The sequence below is a fragment of the Cottoperca gobio genome, chromosome 13 (assembly GCF_900634415.1).
Source record: "Cottoperca gobio chromosome 13, fCotGob3.1, whole genome shotgun sequence".
Lineage (NCBI taxonomy): Eukaryota > Metazoa > Chordata > Actinopteri > Perciformes > Bovichtidae > Cottoperca > Cottoperca gobio.
The window spans coordinates 24,873,871-24,893,775 of record NC_041367.1 but is presented as its reverse complement, the minus strand read 5'-3'; the positions used below and the strand labels follow the sequence as shown (position 1 = coordinate 24,893,775).

Below are 19,905 nucleotides of genomic sequence, written 5' to 3'. Positions count from 1 at the left end.
ACTATCCCAGACCACAAAGAAATAATATATTTAAATCCTTGAATTGAGTGGTATGCCTCTTTAAATAATAATAATCTTGATTTATAGAGATATATAAATAGCTACTCTACAATCTAAACAATTGTCCCTGCACAGATAAAAATAATATGCTGTATATACTGTACATCCAAAAATACAGTTTGTTTATTAAAGCTTTGCTCGGACTACAAGTGACACATGAATAGAAAGCACAGGGTGAGCGCTACATACTGCATAAGGATATAAGTCGTTGTAACCTAGCGGACAGCGTAGTGAATGTGATCAATCGCTGCAGCCTATATACAAACACAGCACTGTAAGCATGTGACGCACACTAATGTGCAGTACCGTGGAGTGAAACATGACCTGGATTATGAGGAAAAGGCTACTAAATATTTAAACTTGATACCCCAGTACTGTGCTTTGGGACACATGGCAATAAGATCGTCACTATTATCCACTGCCCATGGAGGCCACAGCAAGCCCCAAAACAGAGCACTTTTTACTGTGTTCCACACAATCACGTGTCATTTTCTTTATGTCTATTTCTTTTGGTTTCAGCTGAATAATTTCATCTTCAGTGCACTTCTCTTCCACTAAAGCACGGTGCATCTGCTCATTCCTTAAGAAGCAACTGGCTTCCACACAGCAGTTGGCTTGACTTTTGATTTCCGTCTGTCTTCCCATCCATCTGGCTAGCAGTCGATGTTTGTGGGAGGGAAACATTTGATACATTCCTACTTCTAGTTCTTGGCAAAAAAAAAGCATTATTTAAAAAGGTTAAAGGGCCCTGAATAGTTTTTGTGTATCTCTGTTTTTATATTTTCTGCAAATGTTTTATCTTTCAACAAATGGGACATGTCACAGGCACATGTAGGTATCACCAGGGTTACCAGGAGGAAAGGACCTGAATAAAGATTAACATTCTTTACATAAAAGCCTCATGTGATATAAATAATCAGCCTATCTATGCATGAGCATCCTTGAGTCTATTCATAGGTTAAAAACAGACAGTTAGGATAAAACAGACGTCCTGTTGGGGATTGTCTTCTCATGTTACAGTCCCCACCTGTGTTCAGCTGCCAGTATGTGAACGCTACGATGGCTGCTCACAAATCACATCAGTGGATGGAGTATCCAGCGGCGTGTTCATATGTATTACGTCCTCCCAACTGCAGCCTGTTTGACTTTGAGCACACTCAGTTATCCTCTGCAGGAGACAAAGTCTTCTCTCGCCTCTTTCCACACAGGACTCGACACAGGAGGGTAAACATAAGCAGAGCGGGGCAGGAAGCAGCAATCAGGTCAAGTGGTCTGATTGGTCTGTCACCTCGTCTAAGTTGTCCTCCTCCACTCTCATTGGTTCAACCGCTCCAGAGGAGTGTTGTGACTGGCTGGAGCAGGACAGGCTGTGTGTGTCGTCGTCATCGTCGACCATCACCGCCCTCCTCCCTGGCCGTTGTTGCGCCTTCTTCTCTGCCTCCTTCTCCGCCTCCTTCTCCACCCTCTCCTCCTCCCCTCTACACCCCCTCCCCCTCCCCCCTTTCCTCTGCTCCTCCACCGTCCACATGCTCTCGTCCTCGTCCTCCTTCCCCTGCACCTCCCTGTCAAAGTCTAGCAGCTCCTCCATCATCTCCTCGATCTCCATCTCTCCGTCCAGCTCCTCCTCCACCTCCGACCGGAGCTCGCCCATGCTCTCGGTCCGGTTGGTGTCGTCGGTCTCCTCCTCTTCCCCGAGCCCCCTGAGCCTTTCGGGGGGGTCGCTGGCCTGACTCTCTCCAAACTCCAGGATGGTGGGCAGGTTGCCCTGCTTGGGACAGCGCTTCCTCAGGCTGACCAGGAAGGGCTGCGGCAGGGAGAAGATGTCCACATTGTTGCCCAGGTCAATCCACGTCACGCTAGGGAAACTGCCGGGATCCTAGGGTAGAAAATATCAACATACTGTATCAAAATATAATCATCTTCATCATCATCATCATCATCATCATCATCATCATCATCATCTAAATTGATTTTAATTAAGTTTCTGCAAGGTAATGAAATCGCTGTCAATACAATCTACCGGCCTTTACACACACTTGCCATGTGGACGAGGTTTTATCATCCAAGACAAATGGAGCTCACCTTTAGTGTTGAACAAACACAGCTCAATGTTTGAGCCACTTGTTCTAAAGGCAGCTCAGACTTTATATTTCTTTTAACATTATATTCATTGGTTTTTTTTTATAATCGAAAGAACATACAGCCATAAATACATTGACATTTGTAAACATATCCCACTCCTCCCAATCTTCACATGAAATATTCAGGGGAAGATTAAAAATAAATATAATAAAAAAATAAAAATGTATCATAAATACAGAAACATTTATATAAAGAAAATAAGAAAAGTAAATAAAAAACTAATAATAATATATATTACTTAGAAGTATAGTAATTATTTTTCTATTTCTCTATATAGGTGCTTGTCGGTGTATTTATCAATTTCACTCATTAATTTCAGCCTGATCACCTTTCAGGAAATGCATAAAAATGTCCCATATTTCCCTGAATTTATTTGATTACCCTCTGAACACATCAACACACAGCAGAAAGCCATTTCCCATAACCACACTGCAGGTGTAGGGCCGTCCATACTTTCATACCGCAATCCCTCTCCTCGCCTGAAGCAGGTATATTAATCAGGGGCGTGTGAAGTGATCAGGATGTAATATAAAGAGCTTCGCCTCAAGAGGGATCTCTATAGCAGCTATACATGAGACACATTTCACTATATCTTTCCAGAACAACTGTATGTTTTGGCATTCTCAAAGTGTAGCAGAATACCAACAGCTAAGACTGCATTAAAGTAACGACAATATCCTCAGATTCTCTCAGCAAATTGAAAGTCAATGTGCTTTGGGGTCAGAGGCACCAACTACAAATTGTGTCGCCAGTTTCTAGTCCAAGTTTTAGTGCATATCTTCCCCATCTCTCGCTGTCAAGTCTACAACAAATGCATAAACATACTAGGAAAGTAATTAGTTTCCTCGAGTAAATGAAGGCCTAATATTTTTAAATGACAATGTGTTTATTTTTTTATTCAATTAAAATGTGCCTCGTATTTGTTGTGTGCTAGAGTGCCGTTCTATCACCTTTGGTGGTGCAAAGGAAATAATTGTTTTCCAAATCTGACCTTTCAGTTCCCCAGGAACTTTCCTAGACTAATAAGACATTTTTGGAGAAACTCAGGAACTTGACCTGTGTTCTAATCAGAGGAACCAGGAACTAAATGTAGTTTCTCCAGCAGGAATTAAACAGCACAAATAAGCCCTTGCTCTTTCCACTGGTTCAGGAAGTACTGGGGCGAAGTTTACAATTCTGAACGCCTGCAATTGGTCAAACAAAGGCTGAGCAGCACTTCTGTCCTGTACGTCTCCTTTACATCCTTTCAGACATCAGTGATGCAACAAAACAACAACATGACATGGTGTTGCTGTTGCCCCAGTGTGAAAAGTGCATCTCAAACATTGCCATCATTTAGCCGAAATTTCTCTGTTCTTGCACAAAGTCATTTTAGGTCCAATATTTAGGCGAAACAAATATTTGGAAGAAAGCAAAAGGTGACTACACTACTACTGATACTATGCTGCTACATTGTAATACTATTTGACACAAGTGTCTTGCTGACCTTCAGGGCGTCAGTCAGCTCCTTCAGAACAGCTCTGGTCAACCTGTTTCCGTTCAGTGCCAGGGTTTCCAATAGTGGCAGGGCGGCCAGTGTGGGCAGGAGCAGGAGGAATGCTTCGTCCGTCAGCTCGGTGAAGCCCAGCTCCAGGCTGACCACGATGGATGCGTGCCGCTGGAGGTGTGCACACAGACGCTCCATGTCTCGAGCCACCAGAGGAATACCGGACAGATCCAACGCCCCGCTGGACAGAGGGGCCGTCAGCACCGCCTTTAAACTTGAGATGGACACATGAACAAGTATTAGAGACAATATGCTTTTAGGGCCAGCAGTGAGATTGTTGGTTTGTATGGAAGCCAATAAGGGTCATTAATAAAGTGATATTTCAGAATATTCAGAATATTATTGACCCCTAATTGCTCCCACAGGTTTGTAGCTAATATGTTTCTTCTAATCTTTAGATAATTCTTTGTACTTTTCATCTATTTACCAATAAATGCCAAGAGCGTATTTTCTTACATTTTCTTAATAGTGCACTTTCAAACCATTTCTCATTCCGTACCAGTAGATGCACGTACTAAAACTTGCCACTTCACAGTTTTCAAAGTTACAGCATGACAACATGGTAATGTTTCCGTTTCCATGTTTGTCATTTATTCCCTGAGACAAACCCAGCACACAATGCATGAAACAATATGTTGCTTTGCTAACTTCCCTTCCCTCTAAATGTTACACCTTGACCCAACACATAGTTCAAACCGGTAATATACATTGTAAAATGTGCTTTTTTGTCAGTACATTTTGGTGCTGGACGGCCATGTGAACAGGATGTAGATCTGCAATGAGAGGAATAGTTTTACATTTCGGATATTAAGAGTGAACGCAAAAGAGCCCACTGCATAAGGTAATGTGCACAGACAGTATGCATTGTACCTGGCAGCTAATGGAACCGACATAAACACACTTGAGAACCACAAACATGGCAGCGCTGAGGACAAACAGACAAAGCCAGAGAGACACTCAGTGGATTTAGGGCTTAAGAAACTGAAGTTTGGGGAATGAAAAATGGCTGTTGAGCATTGAAACATTTAAAACTATCCTCTCCAACCACATGGTCCGAGCTAAAAATAAACCCAGTGGGGCGCCTGGATTTGGCACAGAATGAAGTGAGCGGAGCACAAAGGACTGATCTGGGGTCTGGTCCATAAAAAAAAAAAGAATGCGATGAGAAGTTATTTTTTTCTAGCTTGCAATACTTGTGGACACGATGGCCAACATAGATTATCACCCACAAATAAACTAAACTCCTAAACTCAGTGTGTTTTAGACACACTTCATTTAGGATTAAACCGCTAGCAGGAAGCAGACTATACATTGACAGAACATGAGCTGCTGCAGAGACCTTCAGCTCTGATCAGCACAAAGCTGGCCGAACAAGTGACTGTGGTACAGACTGTGGGATTCAACTGTTATCATAATAACAGCTGAATATATTTATATTTATCTATCATGTACCAGAGAGACTTTGGAGGAATCTAGGCCAGAGCAGCCCAAAGCAAAACAGAGAAAGTGTGGGTCAAATTTAGCCTTCCAAAAATGTTTTACTCACTCTGCCAAGGGTTACACAGCAACACATGCAACAAGCAGTCAATTCAGCAGCATTAATTGGGATTGGCTGAATTTGGTAGAAATTGTGTTGATTTTTGGATGGTAACATCTTCACCAATCTGACAACACAGCCGTGTGCATCACTTGTTAGTGTCCCCTGGAAACTCTTTCCATCGTGTTGTGAGCTTCTTGCAATGCATTTCTCTTTTTGCACTGCTTTTGTCTAAATGCTGCTCAAGAGAATTAATGTTTTTGTGTTTTGTCAAATTGGTGAAGATCTTCATTTGCTTGTGTCGTGTCTATGTGCATGTGTTTTCTGTACATTGAGATCTCACGACCACCGCACATAAAACCCAAAGACTTCAAATTTACGTTGAATAAATCTCATCACTTCCTGCAACAACTGTTATTTTTAGTGGATAGGAGAGTTCTAACGAAGGGTAACGTTACAGACTGGACAACAACTCTGCTTCATACTTGCTGAGACCTGCAACACCAAAACTAACATGCTGATGACTGTCAAAAGGGTTTGGTGATATTTCTTAACACACCATTTATTTAGAAGCTGAAGTTTATCCCCAAAGCACTGAGACACCGCTTGGGTTTACAATAGGATACATTGCTTACTCCGTACTAGCAGTGACTGTGGCCCATGTGACATCTTGTTTAAAGCACGTCTGGATAGCTCTCGTCTGCTTTAAGCTCCTTTCACATCACTTCGGTGTTGCTCTATTTAGGATATTCTTCTCTGTGATGGAATTTGAAAAAGTCTCCCATGAACCACAGTCAGTGACCTCAAGAGACTTCAACATGTCGTTACAGTTTATTTAGCAATCATTGAAAACTCCAGTCATACATCTATATTTCTGTTTAATTAGGGTACAATAAATACCTCACATTATTTTACCTTTTATTCTCTAGTTGTCAGACACTCTAGATATTATTTTTGTTGCATATTACATAAAACTGGCCAATAAAAAGCAGATTTGAATGTATTTAGGTTGGCTTGTTCCACTACACCCCAGAGAGTTGAGTAATAATAGTAATGTTGCTCCATTGTAAATATAAACATATTGATTATACAAGCTTTAAGTAAGGACATAAGAATTACCTTAAAGTGCAGATAAATATTCCCATTAAAGAATAAATATAGTGAATGTTTTCTTACGGTCAACAATCCCAAAAAAAGACCAAAACTAACAATGAATTGACCCAAATAATGAGTATTAATTATCTGTGCAGGAGAAGTGTGATATGGATTATTCATGTGTGTGTAAGTTTATGTATACAGTATATACTGAATATATAAATATATATATTCATTTATTTATTCAGTATCTGTACAGTCAAAAATGTATGAGAGATAGAAAAACGCAACTGGTTTAGTTCTTTTCAAAGGGACAAGAACAGAAGCAGCCGTAGTTAACTCAAGCACAAAACATGAAAAGGCATTTATATGTCAATAATCTTATAGTCCCTTACAAATATAATAAATTGTATCATAAAAACCGGTCCATTTGCTGAGCTGCTGACCACTTGTTTTCCACTTATATTTTGTATTTCTTCCCAACTGCGTTGTCCGGTTTGGGTGTTGTTCGTGTTTTCATCTTAGAACTATAACCCTCCATCGTCTCGTGTCACTTCTGGTCCAAACAAATCAAGATGTCGACGGCCAAAACACCAAACTCGAAGCTTTGAAACCGTAATCACAAACCAACGGGAGACGTCACGCTGACTACGTCCACTTCTTTTATACCTATGATTATACCTTTTATACCTATGTTATACCTATACCTTTATTATTACCTTTTATCTATGATTTATTTTCACTAAAACTTTACCACAAGTTATTTTTGTAAACAAATGACATGAAAAGCCCACCTTGAGCAGCTGATGAGGCTCTCACTGTCTGGGTAAGTAGTCTAAAAACACTTCCCACAGAGGCCCTGGAGGTTTGCGGACCAACCCAACTCTACGCAGCAGCCCATTAGCGAAAGTGTGCTAATTAGTTAACACTCTGGGGCAGCAATGCCCTCGGCTCTCCATGGCGCTTGGTTTGAGACCTCTGACAGCTCGTGTTCTCCTCCCGTGCTCTGGGTGTTTGTCTGCACTTAATAGGGAAAGAGGCGCACGTGATTCCAGAAAAGTAAAATCACTGTTTCTTTCCCATGCTGCACCCCTTCCCTCTCTCTTTACCCAGGAAATCTCCCACTTTACTCCAGCCACACTCCACCCTCCTCAGTTTAAGGCAATAAACAAGAATAGGCAAGAGAACTAGTGTGCAAATAAAAAGCAGACGAGACTCTGACACAGCTCCTGATGTATTTGGCTTCAGACCAGAATCCCACGCTACAGAGAGAGAGACACCCCCCGCTCCGGACTGAGGTCACCCACCCCTCTTGGGACAATAACCAGCAGGGTGGTGGGACAGAGGGCTGGGTACTGTATGTCATCTCAGACATTCATGGATATAAACATCATCATCATATGTTGAACAGTTGGTTCCTGTTGCTATGCCTGTCATGCTTTCCATTGTAGCACATCTGACAATCTGAGAAATAAAAATGTGCCTCTTTAAAGCCATTTCTCACCAGTACGATGAACAGAAACCTAGAGACCCAGAGAATGTCTAAGGGACTAAATCATTTGAGGCTAACGCTAGCTATTGTGGCTAGCCCCGTTCAATGACCAGCATATAAAATTAGCATATCAAGAACATTACCATCTTCATCCTATCCCAGCTGCTGGCCGATCTCAAGCCGCATATTGTCCTTTATTTGGTTGTTGAGTCGTTTGTCGTACATTAGCACAGTTTGAACAAAAGATTTCTTTGGTCAAAAATATATTTCTGCAGGAAGAAATCGAAGTCTGTTTTGCCCGCACGAATGGAAATACAATCCTCTTTTATTTGTTTATGTGTCTCATGGGTGTGCAAGTATTTTTAAGAACATACATTTCTGTGCAAAAATCTGTGCTTTGTGTGAAATTACTTTTAATCTTCGTATTGCGTAGTCTAAATGTGATCCTGGCAATGATCTCAAAACAAATGAGGATTTTTTTAAGTTATTCCCTTTCTGGGAACATCACTTTAAAATGTAACCTAAAGCTCTATCACATCCTGCTGCTCATCACAACCTCCACCTGTATTGTAATTAAGAATGTGGAGCTCCAGGCGGTTTGGAAGGAGACACCAGGGTAGGACCGGCAGGAGCACTGTGTTCGAGCGGGGAGACAAGTTTCAAATGATCTACGATGTTTTATGGGAACTGTATGAACTATTTTCAATGCAAACATCTCCAACTCACCTGTTGATTTACGCTGCATTAAATCTGCAGGGAGGTTTCTGTGTTTATTTTACAACAATCTGGTGCTTTAACCAGCAGATCTGCTGTTCATAATTGAAGCCAGCCAGTGTGTAACATCACTCCAGTTAGAGACTACAGATGGAACAGATACATGCTGTGTACAGATGGCTGTAAAGAGTCTTTTAACTGCCGACCTGGCATTAATGACATAGAACTTTGGTTCTGCGTGATCACATGTCAGCTGGTTGAAAACAAAACATGAATGAAGAGGTTTATGTGATTTTTAAAGAGCTTCATATGACTGTGACTTCAGAGTCGGCCTGCTCTGATCAGGAGAGCAGCAGAGAAGACATTCAGTATGAGGACTAACTGATGTGTTAGGTGAATGTAATCCAAATGCAATAGAGCAGAACTGAGCCGCATACTGGAGTACTTTTAGTTGCTTCAATGTCTGGGTACAAGCTTGAGAGCTTATGAGAATCTACGTATACGTGTGACAAGCCATCCTCATTTCAGAGCTCTCTTGACAAAGCTGTTCATCCCTTCGAGCTAAAACGTTTTGGTGTGCAGTCTGTCCGATCACGACTATTTACAGGCAGGAAATCTTTCATGCTAACTGATCCAACATGGAGCTGCACAGTTTGTTCCAATAACTACGCCGTGAAAATAAAAGATTGTTTATCAAGCAAAATAATAACTCACGGTTAGAGTTCTTAGTGTGGATGAACTGGGCAAAGCACTGGTTCAGGTGGACTCCAGGAACTCCTGGGCAGAGTGGAGACAGAGTGCGCCAAGGTTGGCCTTCAACTAAATGCCAAGAAAACTGAGTTCATAACATATAACATCCCCCCGGACCATCCACCTCTAATATCAACAGGAGGCACTGCTCTAAAGGAAGTCAATGATTTCAAATACCTGGGCTCGTGGGTCAACTCGTCCGAGCAAGTCCTTAAAGTGGGGAAGGCACTTGCATGGAGGGCCCTGAACGGCATGACCTGTGTGTGGAACTCCAACCTCCCCCGACAAATGAAACTCAGCTTCTTCCATGCAACAGTGGAGTCTGTTCTCCTGTATGGCAGTGAATGCTGGACCCTGAAGCCCACCCTGCAGAAATCCCTAGATGGGTGCTACACGAGAATGCTGCGTGTGGTACTTGGCATCAACAAGGATGAGCATGTCACCAACACGCACTTGTATGGGGGGGCGCTAAGGGTGGGTGAGAAGACGATCAAACTTGACTATCTAGAGGAAGTAAAAGTCGTAACAAGGTTTCCGTAGGTGAACCTGCGGAAGGATCATTACCGGTTTGCCTGCCCGCGAGGGTCAGCGCAGCATTGTCACTGCCAGAGACACCAAGAGCTGCCAGCCAGCAAACTTGTGCTGTGGGAACCAACACACACGCACCGATCACGAGGGCGTCCCGCAATAACATATGTGGATGTACTCAGGAAAGAGGAAGGAAAGAGCAGAAAATACTGGTGAGCTAGCCAGATGCATGGAGGATCGGGATGACTGGAAGCACCGATGGAGGGCCCGTCTGAGGACGACCTAGTAGGTGGGTATATCACCTGTAACTCCCCTTGTACCTCTGTGTAACATCACTGTTACCTCCGCCAAGGAGGTTTTGTTTTAGGTTCAGTTAGTTTTGTTTTTTCCATGAAGTTAAAGCCTTTTATTGTCATTATACAAAAAGTACAACGAGATTCAGAGTGCCACTCTGTCTCAGTGTGCAAAAAATACAAAGACATGCATAACATTAAAAACACGGCAGTAGGACAGACAACATAAGCAATCATACGGGGGGAATAAATAGTTAAAAATATTGATTAAAAATATTGATATAAAAATAGTTTATACTTTTTAAAAGTGCAATCAGAGTGAGTATATGTGTGAAGATGGTTATGGTTATTGCATTAGGTGTGGTGGTTAAGCAGCCTGACGGCCCAGGGGTAGAAACTGTTTTTTAGTCTGTTTGTCCGTGATTTGAAGCTCCTGTATCTTCTCCCAGAAGGCAGGAGAGAGAGCAGTCTGTGACCTGGGTGAGAGCTGTCCTTTATTATTTTGTTTGCTCTGCTGAGGCAGCGGGAGGTGGAGATGTGTTCCAGAGAGGGCAGGGGGCAGCCAACGGTTTTCTCTGCCATCCTAATCACTCTCTGCAGGGCTTTCTTGTCCGCAGCTGAACATCCAGCATACCACACAGAGATGGAGTATGACAGCACGCTCTCGATGGTCGCCCGGTAGGACACCAGCAGCTTCTTGTTCAGTCTGTTCCTCCGTAGCACCCTCAGGAAGTGTAGTCGCTGCTGGGCCTTCTTAACTGTTGCAGTGGTGTGTGCTGTCCAGCTGAGGCTCTCTGAAATTTGAACCCCCAGGAACTTAAAGGTGGGGACCCTCTCCACCCTCTCTCCATTGAGGTGAAGGGGGTCGGGTTCTGGACGGTGTTTTCTGAAGTCAATGATGATTTATTTTATTTTGCTTGTGTTCAGAAGTAGGTTGTTAGCTGAACACCACGCAGACAGCTTCAGGATCTCTGTATGCCGACTCGTCGTCTCCCTTAAACATTCGGCCGACCACAATGGTGTCATCTGCAAATTTTATAATGGAGTTGGAGGGGTGAATGGGAGAGCAGTCGTGTGTGTAGAGTGTGTAGAGTATAGGGCTCAGCACGCAGCCCTGCGGGGAGCCAGTGCTAAGGGTGCGGGTGGAGGAGCAATAGGGGCCTATTTTCACTGTCTGAGGACGGTCTGTTAGGAAATTGTTTATCCAGGCACATATGATGGGGGGGAAACCTAGGCTTGACAGTTTTTCCACTAGTATGTCAGGTATGATGGTGACAAACAGCATCCTGATGTAGTTCCCTGGGACTTCCAGGTGGCTCACAGCTGTGTGAAGGACCGTGGCGATGGCATCATCCGTGGATCTGTTAGCTCTGTAAGCAAACTGATGGGGGTCGAGGGAGGGTTGGAGGCTGGCTTTGATGTAGTCGGCTAAAAGTCTTTCGAAACATTTCATCACCGCCGATGTTAGGGCTATGGGCCTGTAGTCGTTGAGCTCTCTGACTGGTGTCTTTTTGGCGACAGGAATGATGGTAGTCGTCTTCAGACAGGATGGAATGCTAGCTTGTGACAGGGACAGGTCAGGACAGTGAAACTGAAGAACCCATTAAATTTTGAAGCGGATACGAATCACGGTGCGAATAAACACATTATTTTTATCTTACGGAAACAACCTTGGCAGAGGTCTGCACTATTTTGCCTGCCAAGTTTACCTTGTTGTCAATTTTCTCATTTTGTTTCTCTCTTAGGTTTGAACACAAAGTGGTCTGGTATGGCCGAACTGAGTATGGCATTGACTACTTCTACGCCCTTTAAGTAACTTAAATGTCCCTCCTTTTCTACCTGCAGTCATCCCTCATCACCGGTCATCAAGCATTGCACATCTGTGTACTTCATCTTTACAAACTGTTGGTTGGTCGGTTAGTGTACAACACACAGAGCTGGCCGTAAACAGGCGAGAGGTTGTGTATCACAAAGTGCGGTAAAAACCCTAATTGAGATCTTTAAACTCAAAATATATCCGCATATCCGACAAGTCTTAATGGCACAAATGCTACATTTGGAACAAGGCCTTATTCCAAACAAGGCCAGAAAATCCAAACAGAATACACTGTTAACATGATCCATATCAAATTCTGTTGGTTGTCATATTCAGGATTAATAGTGGAATATTAGGGTGCATGTAAACGTAGTCAGTGAAAGCATCAGAGAGCATACACGTGTGCTAAGGAGCTACTTGTGTCATGAAGAAACAGTAAGTGCTGGATTATAATGGAGAAATGATCAGAAATATATTTGGATCCACAAACGGGATCATTGTTACCAGTGTTACCATGCTGATAGTCTGATGACCTACGCACCTCTAATTATCACATTGACAAAATAATATCTTGTGAGTCATGAGCTACTCCTCCAGTTATCCCCAGATATGTATTCTGTGCGAAACCACAGGGACCTCATCACAGCCAAACGTTTCATATCACATCTCTAAAATGCCACTTCTGTCTCAGCTCTTCTTGGCTGCGTCACCACGAGGCTTAACTACCGTCTCTGTGTCTGTGTGTTCTCCGACTACATTTCTGTACCTGTATCTCTATATATGAGACATTCAGCCATATATATCCACAACGCTCTCCGCTCTCTGCTGCCTGATCTCTTCCTCTCACTTGTTTCCTGAAACAGACTCACAAGGTGAATCCAGGTGAAAGTGACTACGTGTCACCATCCTCTTCACACAAAAAGTGTGTATAAATTAAGGTGGGGGAGAAGAATACGGCTTCAAATGCTGTCCTTATTTCTCCTCTCTCTGCCTGCTTGTGTTTCTGTCTCGCCCCAAAGATAATTTATCACCCAGTCAGCTGGTGTGTGTGCACACAGAAGACAGCAGATCTCCTTTTGCCTCCTCCTTCCTCTCCTGTTCTGTGACAGAGAAGGTGAGAAAACACCTCCTCCCTCTCCTCCTGTGCAACAAGCTTTACATAGGTAGCATCGAGGGTGTGAGTGGTAATGTTTGTGTCTGCCTGTCTGTTAACCCCCAATAGATGAGCAGGAGGAACCAATTAAACCAATTCTGCATGGTGGTGAAACAACTCTAGGAGCACTTCAGAATTCAATGAATAACATTTTTTCCTGTATCTTTTTGAAGTATAATTGTCAGTAGCGTTCTAAAATCGCAATTTGATTGATGTAATTTTGTGTTGGTATAAAAGGGTTAAGTACGTTGATCTCTTGTACCATAGCTAAGAAAACTGCATCAAGGCTGCACCTAATTATTTGCATTATCGATTAATCTGCCAAATTATTTTAATTTAATTAACAATTAATCTTTTAGTCTAAGAAATCAGTCAATCAATTTCTCTGTCATATATGACAAAGAAAAACAGTAAATTGTCACTTTAGATAAGCTAAAACCAGAGAATGTCAATTAGTTTGTACTACGTAATTATGACACTGTCAGCTTGTGCTGATATTTTTCTGCCCCCTAGTGGCCAACAATAGTTGAAATCATCTTTAAGAACAGCTCTGAGCAAGCAGCAACCTGCAGGACTGAAAAGTGAAACCAATGTGGTAAGTATCTTAAACCTGCGCTCTTTCTAATTGCCAGCAGGGGGTGACTCTACTTGTCTGATTGTATAGAAGTCTATGAGAAAATTACTCTACTTCTCACGTTTACCTCATGAATTGTCCGAATGACTTTATGGTCTCAGTCGTTAGTTTCAAGTCTTCTGACGGTCCCCTCTACATTATAGACGTATGCTGTAGGCCGTGGCTACCGTGTGATTGAGAGGTCGCTACCACGTTTTCAGTTTGTTTTTCACTTTTCATATTTTTGTTCCCTAAAAGGTCTTATTCAGCATTAGATTGTATACTTAGCTCCACCCTCTCATGTCACTTCTGGTTCCAAAAAACCAAGATGTCGACGGCCAAAATACCAAACTCAAGACCTCAAAGCAGTCGTCCACAAACCAGTGGGCGACGTTACAATAGCTACGTCCACAGTGGGAACAATCCAGAGTGACTCTGTACAATGTGTCTTTATCTGTGTCGGGCAGCAGTGGAGCTCAGTGGGTAATACCATTATTCACACAGCTACAAGAGGTCCCTGGTCCACTGGGAATAAACATGAGTCACAGTGAGGCACAAACAAATGACGGTGTTGTATTGAGGAGGAGGCTGGAGATGGCAAACCATCAGTCCTTCTTTATCTTATTCAGATGGCCTTATGAATTCATATTCCGCCATGCCAATGCATTCAAAGTAGAGTGGTGTGGCCCGATGTCCCCAGTACAGCAGTCCGCTTTACATCATGGACAAACACAGCAAAGGTTACATTTTAATTTCTTTTCTCCACCACAATACTCTATATGACCGAGTCCTGCATAATGCAATAATTATAATTTTTTGAAAGAAGCATGTGTTTTGAAGATGAGGGGACAGTTCTTTGAGCTTTTTGAGACAAGTTGAAGTGAGAAGGCAGTGGTGGATTAAACACATGTGTTCACAGCTGTAAGAGCAGATCATTCAAATTGATCGAAAGCATAATCCACCAGAATCACTTCTTCTATGGAATCTGTCATTACAGTCATAATCTCATGTATTTTTAGAAACGGGTGTTTTTATTGTTGTTGTTGTTCTCCTCAGTGTGCTATGAACACGGTTATTGTAAAGCCAGCAACAGCCTCAGGATGCCTACGCTGCTCAGTGGGGGAAGAACCAAGTGTACAATTCAGGGGGGTTGAGAGAAAGATTCAGAGGACACATCAAGGGAAAGAGAAAACATATGTGGATTAAAATGAGAAAAGTAAGTGAAAGAAAATAAATCCAAGTACTTTTGAAGTGCTCAGATTCATTTTCAAAGTTATAGCCTGCATTAATATTTAAAGATTAAAGTTTCCCCACTCCAATCTTATTTTGAAAACTGCGAGCATGTGTTTCAAAACAGACATGTTACATGTTTATGCAAGGAATTCAAATGAAGTCAAATAAGAGGGACTGAAAACTGAGGGTAAATATTAATTTAGCTGCCTCTTTTATCCACGCCAATACAGGTCTGCTTTCTCTGTGGATATCAGTCGGGAGGGAGAAAAGGGTCTTGCACTGAAGGAAGTAGCAAGCCACATGTTAAAAACCACAGGAAACAAATCAGATGGGAAATTATAGATAGAGAGGGATTTACAGGGACTAGAAAAGTGCACCCAGTAGAGTTTAGAGCATTGCTCGGTGTGTGTCCCTCTCCCTAGTCTGATTTACCAGGTGTAGACTGTCATTGGCCGCGTATTTCACACATCATTTACCGTATCTGTGTGTCTGTGTGTCTCTGTATCATCTATGGATGTCAGCGGGATGTGCTAACATCACTACCATATTAACTTACAATATAATGTAGAGCAGGGGTATTAAACTAAATTTCTAAAAGGTCCAGTTAGAGAAAGTTTCCGCAAGCAAAGGTCCGGAGCATCATAATGTCTAACTTGCGTTATGAATTAGTGTGATATATATTGAAGTAGCCTAGTAGCTGTATCAACGTCTGCACTTCATCAACAACTGACTGTCAAATCTAATAAAGAAAGTACAATTTAAAAACATTTAGACAATATTTATTGTCACTTAACATTGAACTATACAGATATATATATATAATACTGTAGATATGTATAGTGTTCTTCTCGGGTTGCATTTAAAAATAACATTTAGAAAATAAATAAAATATCTTTTGTGCATCTCAAAATAAAGTGCCTAATCTTAGAACAATAAAATAAAGTGTAGCAGCAGCTTGAGTTTCCCTTTTTCTTTAACTGTTTCACATCCTGATTTAAGTCTCAACCAATGTTAGAATAAATCAACACATTTTAACAATTGCACAGTTTAACCCAGACTAGCACATCCTGGGTTAAACTGCTCTCTGTGGCTGATGATGCTGACAGGTGGCCTATTTGCTTTATTTTGTCACAAATCAAAATCATATTGAGCTCTGAGTGCTTATTTTCTGTCCCCTCAGTTCAGACTTGAGTGGGTATGTTTGGTCAATAACGTTGTGCTTTGTCTCATAGTGTTGTTTCACATCACCACTGTTAATGAGCACCACGGTCTCTGAGCATATGAGACGCTGGTGTTGTGCTCCAGTGGAAGGATGAACATGAATGAGTCCATTCTGGGTTGAAAGCTCTGTTGACTTCTCTCTTCTTGGAGAGCGCCATGAGTAGTTATTGTTCTCTCCCTGTCTGCCGCTCACTCGTCTCTTCGTCAGTGTTTCTCTCCCTTTCTCCGTCTTCTCTCCCTGTATCGCTAACTCATCTTTCCGTCTGTCACCTGCCTCTCACCTCTCATCTGTCTGTATTCAGAGTCGCAATGTTTGCCGCCTGGAATGCACAGATTTGATTGGCTGCGTAGCATCACGTGGGATGGCTTAACTCATATGTAATTGGTCTGTGAGTTTCCTGAACCGCTAAACCAGTGCCGTTGTTTAAACAGGGAAGGCTATTGAGAGCAAGCTTTTTTTACAAAGATGCCCCGCAGTAGCTTCTACATTCAGCTGCTCTGCCTCACCATGCTTTCATCAACCAAGACTAAACTTATCAGCGTAAAGAAATCCTTGTAAGATGTTCACAACAAAAGGATACGAGCTGGTAAATCAATGACGGATTCTCTGTTTGACAGATTCTGTGAAATCATGCAGGTTCTTAATATATTGCTGAAAAGTAGCTCTATGATGCTGAGTATCAGCCATCAGCTGCTTCATATTAAATCCGTGGCTCATACTGGTGAGACCCTATATTCACCTTAACAGGCTATCTATATCTATCTATAGATATAGATAAATATATCAGGGCTAGACAGACATCCAGAGTCTACACTCAAGTGCTCTCCCTGCTGGCTGTCGGAGTGCAGGTGGGAGGCAGCCAATGAATCTGTTCGAGCAGGCGGCACACCGCCAGAACAAGAGGTTGGTAGTCAGTAAGAGAAGATTTAAGATTTGGAGGGATGAAACCCTCTTTTTAATGGTCACACAGCACAATGTGTCATGTCTGTTGCCTTGCTCAAGGGCACCATGGCAGGTCAGGAGGTGAACTGGGACCTCTCCAAGTAGCAGTCACACTCCATTGTTTTAGGTCGGGTCGGATGACTTGAACCAGCAACTCTACGGCTCACAGTCCAAGCCCCTACTGACTGAGCCACTGCCATGTATAATGTACAATACAATAACATGTATAATACATGTTACTAGTATTCAAAGTGAACGGAGATCATTAGTTAACAGTACAACAGTGTGTTATGAGTTTCCATGGCAAACAATGTTGTGGTCAAGCAAAACCTCAGCAAGACCTGATTATTTCCCTTCTGACCTCATGAAAATCAAACGTGACATTTGGAAAGATTGATGATGCAAGACCCAGAGGAGGCAGACAGACAGACAGACAGACAGACAGACGTTGTTTGTCTGTCAACATCTTGCCTGCTGAAGCTTTTTGTGTGCTGCTCCTAAAAGCCCGTGTATTGCTTACTGGACCATCTCCAGCCACTTTATTTACTTCCAACCCCATCAGCACGGTGGGCAAAACTGGGGTCATCATTGCCACAGGTCGTAGTTTGGTTATGTTTATGAAAAAAAAATGCAACTTGGTTAGGTCAAATTAATGATCAGGATTTGGCTTTAAATAAGTGTGTTTGTTACGTTGTTGTAAGTAAGTTATGTAACAGCTTTACGTACAAATCTTAAAGTAACTCAATGTTGGATTCACACAGGACACGAGCAGTGTTCTCCTGGGTAAAGGTCCTGTGTTTGTTCTACCAATTGCCCCATTGGACTAACACTGTTGTTGTTACCAGGGCAGCCGACTCTCCTGCATTGACATGAGACTCAATTCACACTTTTCACACCACACATCCATTTTCGACACACAATGAACAACTAATCTATAACTGATAACATTGCAGCGCGAGAGCGGTTACTGGCAGCGCATGGACAGACAAGACAGCAGCTCTGTGAAACTCTGACCTCTAACTCCAACTCTAACTGTGCTGCCACGGTGCTTGGAGTGGCCTAAAAAGGACGAAGAAAGTATTTCACACATCATATGTTAAATAAGTCTTGTTGAATATGTGACGTCACCAGATAAGTCCTAATAAATAAATAAGCTCAAATTACATTAAAACATGAAACATTTGAAGTTGTTTTCCATACAGTTAATACAGAAAATAACCTCAAAATACACATAGAAAATGTCATTAAACTCTCATAAAATCTTTTCCTTCAGAGTTCTGCTGAAATGTTGAGTGTACTCATGTTCGCGAAGACTGACTAAGACCATGTCGAATCTGAATTCTTACTCCAAACTAAATAAAAGAATTGGCAGCCATGTATTACTGAAAGTAATGATGGCCAAAACTACATAATAAAAAAAAAGATTGTTGAAGTTTTCTTGTCTCCAACTGCTTCTGGAGAAAAGTCCTGTCTCGCTCCTTATACCCAGAATACGACTTCAATCAAACACAGCTGACAGGAAAATAAAGCACATTTCTTTTTCAGGAGAAATGTCTCGTCCTTCTGCTGCTAAATGTGACCCTGCCCTGAGAATATCTGCTGTCACATTGCCTACCTCACCCTTTTCTCTGCAGGGGTCTCAGGGCTTTTGTTGTAAAGCAGAGGAGACATTGAGCTGTACAGCTGCCTCATTTCAAACCAGTGAGTGGGCTTGTTGAGCCCAGTGAAAGGAGCCGTTATAAATCAGCCAGACAGCGGACAGTAAGCCTTGTTAATCCTGCTTTGTTTCCATGATTCACAACCACAACTACTCTCGTTGAATAAACCACAACAAACTGCAGGCCAGTTGATTAACATGTTATATATGCTCCTTCTTTAAAAGCACTAATAGCTATAGTTTCTCTTTCTGATTTTGATCACTGTGATCTCAGGAAAAAGTTCAGATCAGGTCCTGAGCTACCAGCTGGGTCGGACCACGCCCCCTTCTCGTCCAATAGACTCTCAGTGATGTCAAAGCTTCACGGGTCGCAAGGCCTTCCTCATTTTAAGGGTTGTTAGACACCTTTTTATTTTTAAATGTATCTCTGGATTTTATTCATTTCTGTGAAGAAAATAAAATTGTTATTTTTGAAGTTTCGATTATTATTTAAGATATAAACCTTTTTTTATATCTCTCAGGATAAGGGCACAGTGAAGACCTGAACACAAGCTGCTATATTCACAGAGCCTTCCCTCTCTGCCAAACAGAAAAGTACACAGTTAAAACTTACAAAGAGCTGACGGAACAACAGAACAACAGAACAACAGCGTCAGGGAGAAGTAAACACTGAATTAGTAAAAAAAGAAGCCTATTAAGTGTGTGTGATCGGTAAAATGAGTAAATAAATGAAAAACACGATACAGACAAATAATTGTACTAACATTTCCTAAGAATAACCTAATAATAAGAGCATCTGTTAAATGACCTGTAATGTAATGTAATTATTGTTATGCATTGAATATATAATGAAATATCCATAAAATATGTCCCTTAACATTAGTAGGGCCGTCAGTTTACTAAATGATAGAAAAGGGGTCCCTGAAGGACAAAGGTTAGGACCCACTTTTCCAGCTCTTTCTGCTTTTTTTAGCTTTTCACTGCTGATAAAAAAAACTCTAGGAGTTATTTGCATACAAGTACCGGTAAGTAAGTAAAGTAAGTCATTTCTCCCTCGTGCATCTTTTTGTTTATTCTTACAAACAGGTACTTAAAGAACTTGAGGAAGGTAC

At 41.9% G+C, this 19,905-nt stretch overlaps 1 protein-coding gene across 1 annotated transcript in view; it reads right to left on the bottom strand.

Annotated features, from left to right (window-relative positions):
- lrrc75a (leucine rich repeat containing 75A) overlaps positions 1 to 19,905 on the bottom strand; it is a 54,616-nt gene continuing 34,711 nt past the window's right edge. The window contains exons 4-5 of the mRNA XM_029445682.1: positions 3,689 to 3,962; positions 1 to 1,936 (exon numbers count right to left, since the gene is read on the bottom strand). Coding sequence (XP_029301542.1) covers positions 1,319 to 1,936; positions 3,689 to 3,962 — 892 coding nt within the window. The 3' untranslated portion in view covers positions 1 to 1,318. The remainder of the gene's footprint in view (positions 1,937 to 3,688; positions 3,963 to 19,905) is intronic.